General features: G+C 39.4%; 5 protein-coding genes across 5 annotated transcripts; 3 read left to right on the top strand and 2 right to left on the bottom strand.

Moving 5' to 3' along the window:
* Positions 1-340: 340 nt before the first annotated feature.
* On the top strand, positions 341-2,188 carry ATC70_006652 (uncharacterized protein; the record flags this gene model as incomplete). Its single annotated transcript, XM_064825924.1, has 9 exons — positions 341-413; positions 557-654; positions 712-862; positions 919-1,080; positions 1,134-1,247; positions 1,314-1,478; positions 1,531-1,792; positions 1,861-2,118; positions 2,179-2,188. The coding sequence occupies 9 exons, from the start codon at positions 341-343 to the stop codon at positions 2,186-2,188; spliced, it is 1,293 nt and encodes a 430-aa protein (XP_064687438.1).
* Positions 2,189-4,096: 1,908 nt separating this feature from the next.
* On the top strand, positions 4,097-5,086 carry ssr2_1 (SWI/SNF and RSC complex subunit Ssr2; the record flags this gene model as incomplete). The annotated part of the gene is made up of 2 exons (XM_064825923.1): positions 4,097-4,155; positions 4,222-5,086. The coding sequence occupies 2 exons, from the start codon at positions 4,097-4,099 to the stop codon at positions 5,084-5,086; spliced, it is 924 nt and encodes a 307-aa protein (XP_064687437.1).
* A 2,964-nt stretch (positions 5,087-8,050) lies between these two features.
* ATC70_006650 (uncharacterized protein) lies at positions 8,051-9,217 on the bottom strand (the record flags this gene model as incomplete). Its single annotated transcript, XM_064825922.1, has 1 exon — positions 8,051-9,217. One exon carries the CDS (start codon positions 9,215-9,217, stop codon positions 8,051-8,053), a length of 1,167 nt encoding a protein of 388 aa, XP_064687436.1.
* Positions 9,218-9,805: 588 nt separating this feature from the next.
* On the bottom strand, positions 9,806-11,665 carry ATC70_006649 (uncharacterized protein; the record flags this gene model as incomplete). The annotated part of the gene is made up of 2 exons (XM_064825921.1): positions 9,806-10,473; positions 10,534-11,665. 2 exons carry the CDS (start codon positions 11,663-11,665, stop codon positions 9,806-9,808), a joined length of 1,800 nt encoding a protein of 599 aa, XP_064687435.1.
* A 4,003-nt stretch (positions 11,666-15,668) lies between these two features.
* On the top strand, positions 15,669-16,776 carry ATC70_006648 (uncharacterized protein; the record flags this gene model as incomplete). The annotated part of the gene is made up of 6 exons (XM_064825920.1): positions 15,669-16,126; positions 16,197-16,275; positions 16,331-16,384; positions 16,444-16,482; positions 16,538-16,678; positions 16,738-16,776. The coding sequence occupies 6 exons, from the start codon at positions 15,669-15,671 to the stop codon at positions 16,774-16,776; spliced, it is 810 nt and encodes a 269-aa protein (XP_064687434.1).
* Between the last annotated feature and the right edge of the window lie 157 nt (positions 16,777-16,933).

The following is a 16,933-nucleotide window of genomic DNA, read 5'->3' as shown; positions in this document are numbered from 1 at the left end:
TTAACAAAGGCTGACATCACTCATGAAATCCACATTTACCTTGGTTCAGACAGAGTGCAAGCCAGAAATCTCGAGCAAAAGCAAGCAAAAGTGAATCAAATGACCACTCTCTAAGAGCCAACTATACAAAAAGCGCACTTTCTCGAGGATCTTTGCCATAAATTCAATGGAAACTCCTTGATTAAGGATGGATTAAGCAAGGCTGACATTCAAAAGGCAATTTAGATGAATGAATGCAACCAACCCTAATATACAAAAAGATTTTCTTTCCTCTCTCTTTTTTTTTTCCTCTCCTTGTTTCTCTTTCTATTCTGTAGTGAATTGATCTAAATTGTATATCATGTCTGAAGAACACAACTGGAAATTTGCTCAGTGCTTTGGTGACAAGGGTGACTCTGATGATATTACGGATGGTAAGTTGTGGTTCGACGCTGGAGAATAGTTTGCGCAAAAAAAGGGGAGGAGAGGTGTCGACATTAGTATAAAGAGAAGCAGGAGAAGCGCATAACACAACCGCACTGGATCATGACAAGAATATTCATCCCTCTATCTTTAGCTGACATCATCTCAACTGTTGAATTTGATCAAACTGGTGATTACCTTGCTACAGGTGACAAAGGTGGACGCGTTGTTTTATTCGAGAGAAATGAGAGCGTAACGTATACACCAAGCTGTTGGTCTGGACACCTACTGAGCTCCTTGTACATGTAGAAAAAGAACTGCGAGTATCGTTTCTACACCGAATTCCAATCCCATGAAGCAGAATTTGACTATTTGAAGAGTTTGGAGATTGAGGAAAAGATCAACAAGATCAAATGGTGCAAAAGACAGAATTCAGCCCACTTTCTATTATCCACCAACGGTAAGCTAGCGACGTTTCCCGATAGACGATACCCGTACTGAGCTCTCTATGACTAGACAAAACCATCAAGTTGTGGAAAGTGTTTGATAAATCTCTCAAGCTGGTGACTGAAAACAGTATCGCTCCAAACAACACTCCTGTCAATACCCTTCGTTTACCAAAATTGACTCATCACGATACCATTGTCGCTGCTGTTCCCAGAAAAGTCTATGCGAACGGTAACACTCTTCTTTTGTTGGTAGATGAAGCATTGACTAATATGTCGCTGTAGCACACACCTATCACATCAACTCTATATCCATCAATTCTGATGGCGAGACATACATTTCCGCTGATGATTTGAGAGTGAACCTTTGGAATTTGGATGTTTCAGATCAAAGTTTCAGTAAATATGTCAAAAATAACAAGGAAGCGTCATCTCACTTGCAAAACTAACACCTTCTTTTGTTAGACATTGTGGATATCAAACCTGCCAACATGGAGGAGTTGACCGAAGTAATTACAGCTGCTGAATTCCATCCTGAGCAATGTAATGTCTTTATGTACAGTTCTAGTAAGGGCACTATCAAATTGAGTGATATGAGAGAATCTGCATTGTGCGATCAGCATGCTAAAGGTAAAGCATGGAGATGACTGTTGTTGATGTTGGCTATTCACGCAATACCTAGTCTTTGAGGAAGCTGAAGATCCTGCCCACCGTTCATTCTTTTCTGAGATCATCTCTTCTGTTTCTGATATCAACTTTAGTCATGATGGTCGATACATTCTTTCAAGAGACTACTTGACATTGAAGATTTGGGACATCAACATGGACAATAAGCCTGTGCAAACCATCAACATCCACGATCAATTGAGAGCAAGATTATGTGATTTATACGAGAATGATTGCATCTTTGACAAATTTGAATGTACTTTTAGCGGTGATGACAGGTAAGCGCATTTGGCAGAGAATGGATTTTGCGCTGGTGGAGTCTAATATTCGCAATGGAATATACTAGTCATGTTATGACAGGTTCCTACAACAACATGTTCCACTTGTATGATCGTGAGGGCAAAACCGATATCGCTCTTCAAGCAGACAAGAGTGCATTCAGATCCAAGCGCCTCGGTTCTTCAAAGAACAAGATGTCTATGGCAAGAAACTCAAACCCCAATGCTGATAATATGGACTTCAACAAAAAGATCTTGCATTCTTCTTGGCACCCACAAGAAAATACCATTGCTATTGCTGCAACCAATAATTTGTTTATCTTTACGTATGTTTATTGACAGGATTTATGGCAAAATTCCAAAACTAATAACGCTTTTCTATCTAGGGAGCAATAATCTTTTTATGCGATTTTGGCAATCATGTAGCTCATTCTTACTTGCTTTGCGTATCATCACTAATATCTGTGGAAGTGTCCTTTTTCATGATTGCTTCCTCTCTTTTTTTTTTTTCTTATCAAAAAATATGTATTCTAAACCGCCATTGCCCTCCTCTTCTTTCTAGCTTTTATTTCAAGATTATATGTTCTAATTAAACCAATTCAAAAATATGTATATAAGTGTCAAGTTGGAAGTTACTACGTCAGAAATACTGCATTCATGATAATTTGTTAGCTCAATGATCTGAATAATTAGGACATCAGTGACGTTAAGCTGTCAGACTAGCGATTGTTTTTGATTCCTTTTGATACACACTGAAATTTCATTTTTTAGCTGTTTAATCGCATAAGAACGTTATATATGCGACTGCTCCTTGTGGATCTGACTCTTCTAGGATGTTCTACGTCTACATCAATGGGAACAATTCATAGATGAGCACACAACAAACTTGCATCACCTCATGCTACTCAACAGTATGCGAAGCACAGCGAAATCTGACTGCATTCGATTTGTGATTTCTCGTGTTAAAAGCCGTTTTAGACTGTCAGAATAGCGCCAAACAATCACTCTCGCCGAACACTATCTTGCTGACATCTTTACTCAACTTTTTTGGGAGCACCAAAAATCGACCTCAAACCATGAGGTATACCTCATGATTTTTATCAAAAATCAAACGATTGCGTTTTTCACCTTGATAATGAAGACTTTTACTATGATATATATATTGAATCAAAATGTTTCTTACGATCCAAAGCAGCCTCTGAAACCACTTTTGTAGGTCCTTCATATGCAATATTTCGACATTATGGTCAAAAACCTCATTTCATGTTTTTCAACATTGCTCAATAGGTTTATTCAAAACACCTTTTATGATTAGTACCATTGGATGCGCCTTGAAAAGCTCTTTAAGAATGCATTAGAAAGTATTTTTTTTGTTTTTTTTTTGTAGGGGAGTCGAGCTCCAGGCTTATTTAAAGTCGTTAAAATGTCATACTGAAGGAAAGAAAAGACTGTTGGTGGACTCAATGTCTGCAATGAAGGGGAATAAGAAATTTTTGAACTAAGTTGGGAAAGAAATCTACTACTAATAAGCATTAGAAAGTATGGGATGATCATCACAACTTTCATAGTCGAATCTCGCAAAATAAATCGAATCGCGTTCAGAAATAACAGAAATGAGCAAATCGGAACAGAATGTCAAGCGAAGCCTTAATGGGTTTGGCTACCAAATCACTCATGCCTACACTCTAGAAGCAATTGATGTTTTTGAAATTAATTATAAAAGGATTACGGATAAAAAAGCACTATTTATTAGCCTGAATTACATATTTAATTTCGGCCTGTTTTGGTATGTCTGACAAGCATATTCATTGCACATTGTTCATTTAAATGAGCAATGTAAATCATTGCCGTATTTGAAGAAATACATTGATTTTTCTAGGTGAGCTATCATTTTCTATACCAAAAAGACTTGTCTATTCAGACTGAATATAATGTATTGCAAAAATGGTCTGTATACGATTCCAAAACTTGCCTTATTATATCACAAATTAGCAAAAATTACAGAATGTTGTGATGAAATTGGATTCAATGCGTTTAATGCATTACACACATGCTCAGTATCCATGATACTCAACTGGATCAAAGCAAATCGAGAGACATAAATGATAATTATCCCATCGGATGTATGTTGCATCATATATAGTCTAGCATTGTATAATCATATTATGCATGATCCCAAGCCTTTTGTCAATCAGGAACAGACTACCAAACTTAGTCACTCTCCAAGCCACGATGAGCATTGTCAAATCTTGTTTTTTTTCTGAATGTTCATTTCCCTTATTTACATCTTGAATCATCGCTAAAATGGAAAAGTGGAAGGGATCATTTGCACAAACTCAATTAGAAAAGTTTGGTTGGGAAAAGTAATGATAGTCTATCTGGCAACATTTCTTTTTATCTAATCTCATTCTTTTTTTTTTCTTACACAGTGGTGAAGGTCTTGGTAAAAACAAAGAGGGTAATGCCAAGCACATCAGTGTCTCGGTAAAGAACGACAAGAAGGGTGTTGGCGTAGGCCAAGGTCAATGGGAATTTGCTTGGTGGGATCATTTGTATAATAAGAGTGCTAGTTCTGTGGTCGTAGAAAAAGACGAAGACAAGGGGGAGATCAAAGTGGCTACAAAATCCAAAGGAGAAACTCGTCGTTCAAAGACTGGCATCATTTCAACACAGCGTCCTACTGGCAAAAGCGTCAAGTCGACAGAGACAACTACTAAAACTACCAGCACTAGCATGAGCTCCATGGCGGATTCTCGAAACATGATGGATTCAGTCAAGGATGTGCATGTCAACATTGCTCAGCGTTTAGCAAGTGCATCGCTTTATGGTTCATTCGTAAAGAGTGCCACCGCATCAGCTGCTCCTACACCAGGTGCCTCAGACGAAGAAGTGGATGATGAGTTGAAGGATTATTCAATGAAGGTGACAGATGCTGAATTATTTGCTGCATGCGAGGGACGCACTGCAAGAAAGGGCGGTCGTGGACTAGTAGATCAGACTGGTAAATTTAAGCGTGTGATGCAAGATTTTGTGAGACCTGTTGACGAAGACGATATCGTTGCTGCTACCAAGAGTAAAAAGAGAAAGCATTCAGACGACAAGGAGGATAAAAAGTCAGCAAAGAAGCAAAAGAAGGCAGAAAAAGCTGCTCGAAAAGAAGCCAAAGCAGCCAGAAAACTAGAAAAAGCAGCTAAAAAGGAGGCCAAAGAGGCCAAAAAAGCAGCCAAGGCAGCAAAGAAAGAAGCTAAAGCGACCAAGAAAGCTGCCAAAGAGTCCAAGAAGAGCAAGGACTAATATCACCATTCCATAAATTTTAGAGATTAGTTCTGCATTAGATAGCATAGATCCATTCCCATTCTTTTTGTATAAATTATTGTTTTTGTTCATATTTATTACAGCAAGTATATCTGTTTCAGTACTGATATAAGCATAAAACGTGCAATGCCCACTTCTACTTTAACACTGACAGGTTGATTAACTAGTAATATCACTGTATGAAAGGTAGCTGGCCTCTACACTTTTATTTCAAAAATTATACAAACCTATATTGTAAATCAGAAAATTAGTAAACATGATAGTTACATTGTACTTACCCTTGGTGTATCCTTTGGACGAAGAGCGGTGGCCTTCGAGGCTAAATTATATTATTTCTTCTTGACGACGGCGACGAAATTGTGGGGGGAGGGGGGGGAGAATTTGAATCATATTGAAAAGTACAGACAAACCACGATTCTACAATCTGTAGATAGTGCCTTATGGGAGATGATGGGCTGGGTGGTTACGATCTGTACATCTGATTGATAATGCCAGTAATCTATCAAACACAGTTCAAATATATCCTTTCAAGAATTTAAAAAATTGAGTGCCGTACAAGGCGAATGAAACCGGCATTGGGAGGGGGTTTGGAGGAGGTGCTAAGCCCATTCAGCAAGAGCATAACGCATCTAATTCAACATTTGGTAACGGTAACCTATGATGCAGTTTTACCGTAGCGAAGTGAAGGTGCAAGACCATAGTGTTCAAGCAGCAAATTCGGTTTTTTATTTTCATTATTAATAAGCTTACCAGCAACATATCGCATCAAATTTGCATGGATCAGCTTTACCAAAATCAATATGCCTCCTATTTGAATTAAAAATTGCTCGAGCTACAGAACTGCCTATCCAGAAGATTTCAGCTACCAAAGAGGTAATTTATGCCGTGTAAATAAACTCTATAAAGCAATACATAACCAAATTTGACAGCTTTCAAGCCTTCATATATTGACATGTAGGCCTTTATGAGCCACAGGAATAACGCCAAACAATTGTACTTGAGTAGTAGTAACTTCCTGACACCTTTGCTCAACTTTTTGAAGGCCTACAAAACATGGCCAAAAATTGATCAAAAAGCATGAGGTACCCCTCATAGTTTTCATCGAAAATCAAACGATCGCGTTTTTCACCTTGAAACTGAAGACGTTTACTATGGTATATATTACATCAAAATGTTTCTCTCGATCCAAAGCAATCTCTGAAACCATTTTTATGAGGTGTTCATATGCAAAATATGGCTATTTTTGCTGAAAACCACTTTTCATATTTTCATAAATTACTCAAAACATTTATTCAAAACATTTACTTTACTTGGTACCATTGGAAGCGCCTTGAAAAGTACTTCAAGCATGTATTAGGAAGCGCGGGGCGATCGTTACAGTTTATATAGTCGAATATGATAGAATAAATTAAAGAAGTCGAAAAAAGACAAAATCTGTCCAATCTTGAACAGAAAAAATATTCTGAGTTTTAATTGTGTTTGGTGGTGGCGGCATTGCTGCTGGCTGACCTAAATGCCTTTCTTTTGATGACAATGATGATTGCGATGCTGATTAAATGCGGATCATGGAGTTGAAAGGACAATTGCTTAGCGCAAATACTTTTTTTTGGGGGGAGCTTTGCCTCGTGAAGGTGTCTTTTGCAATGATAATATCTCAAAAAAGCCACCGTAGATCTTACACGTCCTGTATTTACTTATAACTAGCTTTATGTCGCCATCTTATTAAGAGCATCGGCAGTAGCGAATGATATGACAATTCTATCATCAGAAAATAACAATTGTGATGTACAAATGCTGCATAAAACTTGAATCTTCTTTCATATCGTCTCAATAATAGGTTTCGTTTGACACCAGTGTAAGCAAAAAGGATGTTGAGGGAGATACCTCCTCTCCTCCTCCTGATGGCTCTAATATAACCTTTCTTTTTTCTTTTAGTAACTAATAATAAATTGTTTAAAATCTAATTGATATACCAAAATTTTATTATATCTGATTTAAAATGTCTTTGGTGAGAGCCCATAAGGCAACACTGACATCAAACGTAGCGAGATAGATTGGCTAGTAGTCTATATATATACATTAAAAGTCCATGTCTTGTCACAAAAGCACTGTATCTACGCTGCTGTGGTCTGCGAGGTCGAGGGTTGCGCACCGTCTTGAAGGTCACTGCAGTCTCTTGGTGCTATTCCGGGAGTATCTTGCTAGTCTTATATTCACCTATAAGGAGCACATTGAAGCCATGCTTCCTCAAGAGACGGCGAAAACCTAAACCACGAATTGGCTCGTAGAAACGAGCCATAGGAGCCGACCAATTGCCCATGATACTGTATATGTGGCGTCTGGGAATCGTTCTTGCAGCTTGCTGGTCAACTCCTTGTCTGCTCGGCCTCGATTGAACTTCCCAGATAATTTGAGTTTTCGTTGCAAAGCGTACTGATTCTCGTTGGTGTCTGTCATTGTTAAATTATCGTCCACAATGTTGCTGTATGACATGTTCTTGGTAGTTCTGCTAATTAGGCCTACTTCATGCAACACCCTCAAGAAAAACACAATAAGTTTTGTCAGGTAGCCTCTTTCGAACTGCAACCAAGTTAGAACTTTGTTTGTCAAGGACGAATATTGCAAGCTCTTTTATCTTTTAGAATCAAGTGCTTGAAGATGTTCTGCAGCATTTAAACACTTTATTTTGAGAAGACTGGCGAACAGTTGAATAATTTCGTAGCTCTTCTCATCCGATCTTTTATTTATCTTGACGATTATAGTAACAAAGCACCATGTCACCATACAATTTAGATATATAGGCTCTCTCGCCCCAGGTAAGGTTTGTCATTTTTATTTTAATGAATCCAAGTAATTACTGAAAGAGATATGCAGAAAGTATAACACTGTTGAGTTTATGTCAATGGCCATTTCGGGATATGTATAATGAATGCGAGCGTGCCTTTATATCCGAGTAGCATTACCGCAAGACCATTTCAAAACTCTCCACAACACAACAATAGCACATAACCCTGCCAAAGCAATCCCGCCGTACAAAAACCCATCATGCAACACCTGAGTACAAAGTGTTCTGTTTGCTTCCACATAGTCATTGGACGCGGCACATTTGTCCCCTACTACCTTTGCAATGATGATCAGTGCTACTCCAGCAAACAGAAATACAATCAGAATTAGCGTCCACAAACAGGAACACAAGGTGATTCCGAAACAGCAGCAACCATCTCGTCTTCTAGCATAGGAAAACTTGTCATTGAACAACATGGGGGGCGGAGGCGGTGGAGGAGGCATCATGGATGTCATTAGAGATGGATTGCTCGACTGCTGGCCCAATTGAGGTTGACGAAAAGGCGATATGAATGGCTGCTGCTGCTGCTGCTGCTGCTGCTGCTGTAGCGGTGGTGGAGTAAACAATGAGGACGGCTGTTGATGGCCAAAGATAGGTGGCAGTAAGGGAGGCATCATGATAGGTGAAGATATACTGTTACTGTTATACAAAAGCTGGTCATCACTATATAGTGGATTGCTATTATTATAAAATACAGGTTCTGGTCTTGGAGGAGGATGATGATGTCTATACGCATCACTCATATCTACTGCTGTTGTCCCAGACGCTGCCGGGTAGGATGGCTGAAGTTGCTGATTTTGTTGCATTTCCAATTCTTGTTGTCGAAGCTTTTCTTGTCTTTCGGCATAGAGATAATCTCTTAGGTTCACTGCCTCTGGATCTTCGTAATCGCCATCCTCGATGATGTTGTTATGGCTACTGTTGGTGTTCTCATAGTAATGAACTCGTTGCTGATCTTGGATAGAATGGGTAGACGAGGCTACCGTGGACACATGAGCAGTTGATCGTGAGTCCTCATGAAAAGATAGTCTTTTCGAAGATGAAAACGAGTTTCTTTGGTTTGATGATGAGGATTGATCGACGATATAGAATGGCTGCTGCTGCTGCTGCTGCTGTTGTTGTTGTTGTTGTTGTTGTTGCTGGTACATTTGCTGATTTTCCTCGACATTCAAGTCATTTTGAGTCAATGGCGGAGGAGGAGGGTATTGACCAGCATACGGATCAGATGTGATGGATGTTTTCTTTTTTCTAGGCTCATTGGACATTTTTAGGTAAAATGCAACAAAATAACAAAGCAGAGAAAGAGGATGATTTGAAATCACAAAACTTGTTTTGACATCTAAAATAGGACATTGTCACGCATCTAAGCCTAAATAATGCAAGCATGCGCTCTACACTGGATCTCTCAGTGCGCTACTGAAGCATGGCGACAAGGCAAAGTGCTCTAAAAATCCAGTGCTTTATCATTGGCATAGAGGGACATTGCTGATTTTTAAAAGATGATTGTTTGCCCTCACTGTTCTCTTTTGTTGTTGTATCATTCTAGCCTGCCGTTCAATGCTCCTCCCGCAACTACACAATAAGTTGCTATTCTTAGTAGGCATTCAGTTGTGCTACAATAATATTTACTTTTTAATATACCTTATATGGGGTTGAAAGAAGAAAAAAGTGTCAATGCGCTTTATTTCGTATCAAGAAAGATGATGGATGCCAATGATTAGGTAAATTAAAAGGTAAAGCTATACAATTTATGTAGACGCATAATGTGAGAATATGTAGTAATCAGTAGTGGTTATGAAAGGTTGCAATAGAAAGCATGTTGAAAGGTATAAAGTGAGTGTTTAGAGATATGGTTAACGCAGACATGATTGTCTGTCTTCTGGATCAACTCTGATCCCCTCTGCTGTGGAAAATACGTCCCAGAAGCGCAATGTCTCATCGCCAGCGCCCGTAACCACCGTGCTGCCATCGTTGCTCATGGCCATATACAGTACACGAGATGTATGGCCCGTCAACGTGGCCAGTCGTTGCATTCTGTCGGATTTCCAGACAATGACCTGATTGGAGGAGCTCACTGCATTGTTGGCATAACCGTGTGTTGATACAATATCGTCCGTTTTTTTAGACCAAGTAATATTACAGACTTGAGAGCCGGTGTCATGAGAAGAAGTCAAATTGCCAGAGATGGTGTTCCAGAACTTGATGGTCTTGTCTGCAGTACCGCCACCACTGACCAGAACACCACGTCTGTGTGGATTCCAAGCAATGGCTTTCACGGCAGCAATATGCTGAGAGAACTTATGTGCAATGGCATTCTCATGCGAGTCCCATACAAGCAGATTGTTGTCATTGCCGCCTGAGGCAAGCATGGTGCCTTCTGGGTTCCATTTCAAACCACACACCTCTTGAGTATGACCTACTAATTTGCGGAAATACGGCCTTGACGCACGAACATCATGGTGATAGATGGTATGATCTCGACCGCCTGTGGTCAAAATGTTGGATCTCCACGCCATCGAGCCTAAAAAATTAGGAATAAATCAGCACAGCGAAATATCTAGATGGTCAGAAATGAACGTACCAATTCGAGAGGGATGCGTAGACCAAGTTCTGATGCGTCTTGAGTGCTCTGCGTCGTATAGAATGGCTCTACCAGAATTTGTCCCGACGGCTAATATAGAGCCTACGGTTGCCCAACTCACAGATGTCACGTTGTCAGTAACGAAATCACAAAGCTTTGTTACTCGACTGGTATTTGCATTCCACAAGTAAACACATGTCCCTAATCCAACTGCTAAGCAATCATTAGCACCCCAATCTACGAGATTCAGATAGAAATCGTCTTGCAATTCTGGCGCATCCAAGATCTTGATAGCTGTGGTGTTGATATGCCGAATGGTCTTGTCAGAGGATAGTAGGATGCGGCGACCAGCTTCTCCAATGGGCGAGGTTTGGAATCGAGATGCGTTGGGGTGATCTACTACGGTTGAATAGTCTGTAGCTGTTGTCGAGGGCGACAGAACTGGTAGTGTTGAAGAAGAAGATTCTCCGTTTCCAAATGGCTCAGGAGAGCGTCGATAATGAGGAAATAATGAACTTGTGGATGAATTACTGCTGCTGCTTGTGTTGTGTGCAGAAGCTATAGTGTAGGAGCTCTCAGCAGCAGAGGATGACGAAGATGATGATGCTACTGCAACTGTGTTATTATGCGAGATGCCATTGTTGTTGCTGTGGAATGGGTTTGTATAGTGCAGTACTCGTCTGGGTGTTCTTGCTGGTGAATCTGGAGACACATACTCCTCCACAGCTGACAAATCATCTAATAGCTCTGCACGAAAAAACGCACTCATTCGTCTCGATTCTCTACTGTTTGATGGCGTATTCGATGCACTCACATCACTGGATCGTTTCGAACTGTTGGATGGAGATTGCTCCATCATTTGAAAATCTCTGGTCAGATTGCGATCTCTGGAAGGAATGAATCTGTCTCCATGAGGCTGATGCCTTTTGCGACCAAATGGCGAGGGAGGGAAATACGATTCGATGCTCTGTGTTGGTGGTGTCTTTGGGCTCTCTGGATCTTCTTTGTACAGTAAATCATCTTCATAAAGCGGCTCCTGCTTAATCTCTCTCTTTTCAACGGCGGCTTCTTCTTCTACCTGCTCAATCGCTGTTGTTTTTGAAGACCTTAACTTTCTACGGTAATCTCCCATGATGATGAAATACAGATGGTAATTGATATATAAGTGTGCTGTTTCCGTTTGATGACAGTTCAGAAACCTTGTTTTCGTAAACTGGATACATAAAAAATTTTTTAGTTCAATTGTACCTTTTTGCCCTCCTCCAAATTTCTGAAAAAATTGTTTGACTTTTACCTACTTTATGCACGGAACCAACGTTAAAATGGAATAGAAACAAACAAAAGCCAAAGAAATGATAGGAAAAGTAATGATAATGTTAGAGCTCAAGTTGATTTCTTCTCAGTTGATCGAGAATATCAATTTAACCAAATACCTGTTTCAAATTCAAACGCAAATGTTGGTATTTTATCTTTCTCTGTGTTGTATATGTTTTTCACAAAGAGTTACAGAGAAAAACGACTATTCCAGGATAGTGAATAGAAGGGAAGGGAAGAGAAACCGACAGAAAAGAAGAGAATGAGAGAATGAGAGAAAGAGAGAAAGAGAGAAAGAGAGAGAGAGGATAAAGAAATAACGACTATAAGTTCTGATACTCCTTTTGCCCTTATTTCACTCATTTCACATTTGAGAGAGATTACAGTAGAATTTCGTGGTACGTCATCAACCATTGAAACCCAGTGTTGTTGGATCAGGCATTTGATCTCTCGAGATTACAATGAAAATCAAGGCAATGTCCATCATCTCGCGGCGATGTAAATTTTTTAACATTGATCATTACTCATATTTTATATGCTTTCCGTGTGTTTGTTCTAATCACTGTACATGATTTTATTTCATCCGATTTCCAATCATTTCATTTTGTGATTCTGTGCATCATATATGCAAAATCAAACAAACCCAGATGGTATTTTTGTCAGAGGGATCGTTGCTCTGTGCTTAAAGTAATCCCAAATGACATTTACGACACAGGCACTGGCTTATAAAATGTAAAATCGCTGTGTCTAGACATCAGTCAAGCTATTTTGGCTTTAGTCGCCAATACATGTAGACATTAGTAGATCAGTAACAAACATTAAGTGAAAATTAGATATGTATTGGAATGGACCCAAACCCTATCTAGAACAACAACAACAACCTTTGGATTTGGCTGTTGTAGACGAATGAAATAGTAGTAGTCTAATATTACAAACAGATCTGGCGTACTGAAGCGATTGGACATCATAATTGCAGGCATTTGAGTTCGTAATGATGATGCCCTGAGGGATCTACAAGAAGAAGTGAGCTCGCTTAATAACCAGCAAAGCAAGAGCTATTTCAAGCCGTAGTCTTATTTATACATCCAAAATCAGTAAATTCAATGCTTTGTTGATATTATTTGTAAGTAATACGAGCCTTTCGACACTTCGGGTGGTTTCCACCGAAGCGAAGCGTAGGTCAGGAAACTAACCTACGTTGAGACGGCTCGTGCTGCCGTGGGCCTTCGGTTAATATCGCAAAATTTTTATAGCTAAAATGTTAGAAGAGCCTTGATTGTTGATTGATATAAAATTACTAATCGTATAAGAGGTTATGCTTCAGATGCCTCTTAATTTTCGCTTCGCTTCGGTGAGAGCCAACTTGCACAGCGGCAGCTCGCGCTACCGATTGCCCTTGCGTATCTTACCAAAATACTACTACTTTTATGTTGACTCTCTATTTACACATAAAAATCCTTCATATTATCTGTAAATCTGATTCTTATGTGATGCGCTACATCCATATATACGTAGCTACTTCATATACGGGCAAGTAGCGTACTGGTATTTCCCCTTTATAGCCAAGAGTGTGCCTAATACAGCTACATTTGAGTGCATTCGAGCTGCGTTTTCTTGCGTTCAAGGCCGTTTTAGATGGTCAGAATAGCACCAAACAGTTGCTCTCATCTGGCAGTTACTTTCTGACATCTTTGCTCAACTTTTTGAGGATCAAAAAAAAAACATGACCGAAAATCGACCAAAAAGCTAAGGTATCTCTCATGGTTTTCATCGAAAATCACCTTTCTTTCCCCTTTTCTACGAGATTTTTGGTCAAACGGGGTGATTCCCTACTTTTGTGCGGTAGTGGCGCACATTATGGTCTCTCCCATCTCGATAGTTGACAGAGTACATAGTCACTATGTTTTTCCCTTACCAAGGTTTTTTCAACATAGAAGAATAACGTCAGGAGTAGCCAGGGTATGTGATTTATCACATATACCGAGTCTCTTCTGCTCTCAACTGTGGATGATGAGTTTCACAGACGCGAACGTTTGCTTTGTTGTTGGTGTGGTTCTGATTGCTCTCTCTCTTGCTTGCGGCTTCGGTCGAGCATCTTTGTTCTCTCGCGATAACCATCTGATCAAGTGCTGACAGTACTATCCTTAGTCAAAAATCTCCTGGGCCCTTCTCATGGGAACAATTCAAATTAGTAGTCATGCCCTTCTTGTCCCTCTTGTGCACACACTTATAGACTAGTCGTTTTAGGTAGAATAGTCTTTTGGTAGCATGTTAATAACATAATAAATACGAGTGGTAGCCTGCCTTCCTCCATACAAAAAAAAATTTTTTTTTCATCGAAAATCAAACAATCGCATTTTTGACCTTGATATTGAAGGCTTTTACTATGGTATATATTGAATCAAAATGTTTCTATCGATCCAACGTAACCCCTGAATCATCTTTGTGGGGCTTTGATATGTAGAATTTCGACTTTTTGGTCAGAAACCTCTTTTCATATTTTTGTAAATTATTCAATAAGTGTATTCAAAACATCTATCTTACTTGGTACCATTGGATGCGCCTTGAAAAGCACTCCAGGAAAGTTTAAAGAAGCATTTTTTTTTTTTTGTAGGGGAGTCGAGCTCCAGGTTTTATTTAAAGTCCTTAAAATGTCATTCTGAGGGAAAGAAAAGACTGTTGGTGGACCCAATGTCTGCAATGATGGGGAATAAGATATATAATGAAAAGAAATCTACTACTAATCAGGTGCGACACCTAGAGCCAATACAATTATGCGAATCGTCAAAATATGGATACTGGATAAGAGCACAAAACACCAAACGAGGACATCAGTACTACGTCAAAATAATCACCAAAAATGCATTCACTGAGATTTGAACCGGGATCATCCAGATGGCATGTTGGATGCTTAACCACTTCGCCCTACCACCATGGGCGCAGCTTAAAGAAGCATGGGATGATCAGTATATTTTACTTGGTAGAATCTGCAAAAATAGTTCAATCGAGTCGAAAATCATCAAGATTTGTCCAACCTGGAGCAGACTCTAATTTTGGGGTTGAATTAATTTTGACTGGTGGGGCTAGTTAATCATATATGAGCCAGGCCTGACAGATGCCCAGAAACTCAGTTTTCATATTGGTGTTGTAAAAGTGTCTAGGGACTGAACATTTATTATAGTATGATGTGAGAGGTATTCACTGTTTTACGGTTGCCCTGAGCAATGAAACATCAGATCAAAAAACTCGCGATAGGTCAAAGTACGAATATATCTATCAGCATTGGGTGAGATGAAAAGTTTGATCTGGCTGCATCCAATCCTGGATGGCAACTAGACTCAGGCCATGTTAGGCATGCGATGCGCTTCGATTTGATTTCGATACATTTTGAGATATGCAGTCGAAATGCTGAATAGAAGAGCGGAGAAAATGGACAGCATTTTGGCAGTTGAAACATCTCTAATCATCTCTCTGCTGGGACTTTTAGCAACGTCTGGTCAAAGACATTTTCGATAGAGCAATAATCTGCCGAGGTGCCAAGTGTTCATATTGAGTTCCCAAGGCGAAACAGAGGCATTGAAAATGCACATTAAAAGCATTTTTTTTCTTTCGCCGAAATTTTTCAGCTATCTCTAATTGGACATAACAGAGAGTCCAATCCTTTTGCTCCTGTTTGAAGTGAAAAAGAAAATAATTTTTTTAATTTTTTTTTTTTTTTTTTTTTTTTTTTTTTAAAAACCTCTAAACTCAATTGTAAAAAAAAAAAAAAAAAAAAATTAAAAAAATTCAAGATAATCAAATCATAGATACTTCAAGTCATCATGTCGTTTACTCATCCTTATGGGCAACAACAGCACCATCGTCAACAGCAACAGCAACAACAGCAGCATCACCATCAACCTGCTCCTTTACAGCAGCAGCAGCAGCAGCAGCAGCAGCAGCAATCACAACATCATCAACAAACACAGCAATCTCCTTATGCAAATACTGCTTACATGAGCAATCATTTGCCAAGTTTACATGAGCAATCTCCATATCGTACTCAACAACAGCCTCCTCCACAGCATTCTCCTTATGGCAGTAGACCTGATAATGGATTGCCTCCTCCCGCCCGACATCAATTACATCAGCCGCAATCGCAACAACATCAATCACACAATGCGGAGCATTTTCATCAACCTTTACCCTCCATGTATGATTCACGTAAACTCTTCACTTGCAATGAACCAGGCTGCTCAGAGTACTTTGATCATTCAAATGGGCTACGAATACATCAAAGGTAGGAAAGGGATGATGTATGCCGATTCAATTTATCAAGATCATGTATATTCATACGGCTATCTGTTTAGAACTGTCCATGGCCGTAGTTTAGGAGGAGGAGATGGTAGTAACGATGATCATATTCGAAGCACACACAGTAGACCCTATGTAAGCGCAATTGTGTTGGGTGTGTGGACATTGTGGATCTAATACGAAATGATAGGTTTGTCCTTATGCTGAGTGTGGAAAATCATTTACACAATATGGAAACTTGAAGGTAAGCATACGTAGATCAGATACAAGAGCTGAAGCAACTCTGACATGCCAAATTGCTAGACACACTCGAGAAAGCACACTGGTGAAAGGCCATATCATGTAAGTCCTTAATCTATTTTGATATCATAATCATCAGTCTTATTAGTCTTTTTAGTGTACTTATGATGGATGTGATAAAGCGTTTACACAGTTGGGCAATCTGAAGACTCATGAAAAGATACATTGGCCCGTCAAGCCTTTCATGTGTGCATTTCCAAATTGCGGTAAAGGTTTCACGCAGCGTGGCAACCTCAAGGTAAGTACGAATGAAAATGCTGCAATCAGCACTGGCATTAACACTTCTGTCATGCATAGACACATCAAGTAAAAGTGCATCAAATTGTACCTCAGTAAGCTTTCTCTTACGACAGAGCCATGATCGAAGGCATCATCTAACATCACATTGCCTTTTTCTTCTTTTAATAATCCAACATCCCTCCCCATTTACACATACATACGTTATATATTCTTTCTTGTCTTTATTATCTAAAACTATTACTATTTTACTATT

This window comes from Mucor velutinosus, assembly GCF_035048745.1.
Source record: "Mucor velutinosus strain NIH1002 chromosome Unknown tig00001547, whole genome shotgun sequence".
NCBI lineage: Eukaryota > Fungi > Mucoromycota > Mucoromycetes > Mucorales > Mucoraceae > Mucor > Mucor velutinosus.
The sequence above is the reverse complement of the archived record's forward strand: the minus strand, read 5'-3'. Positions and strand labels throughout refer to the sequence as shown.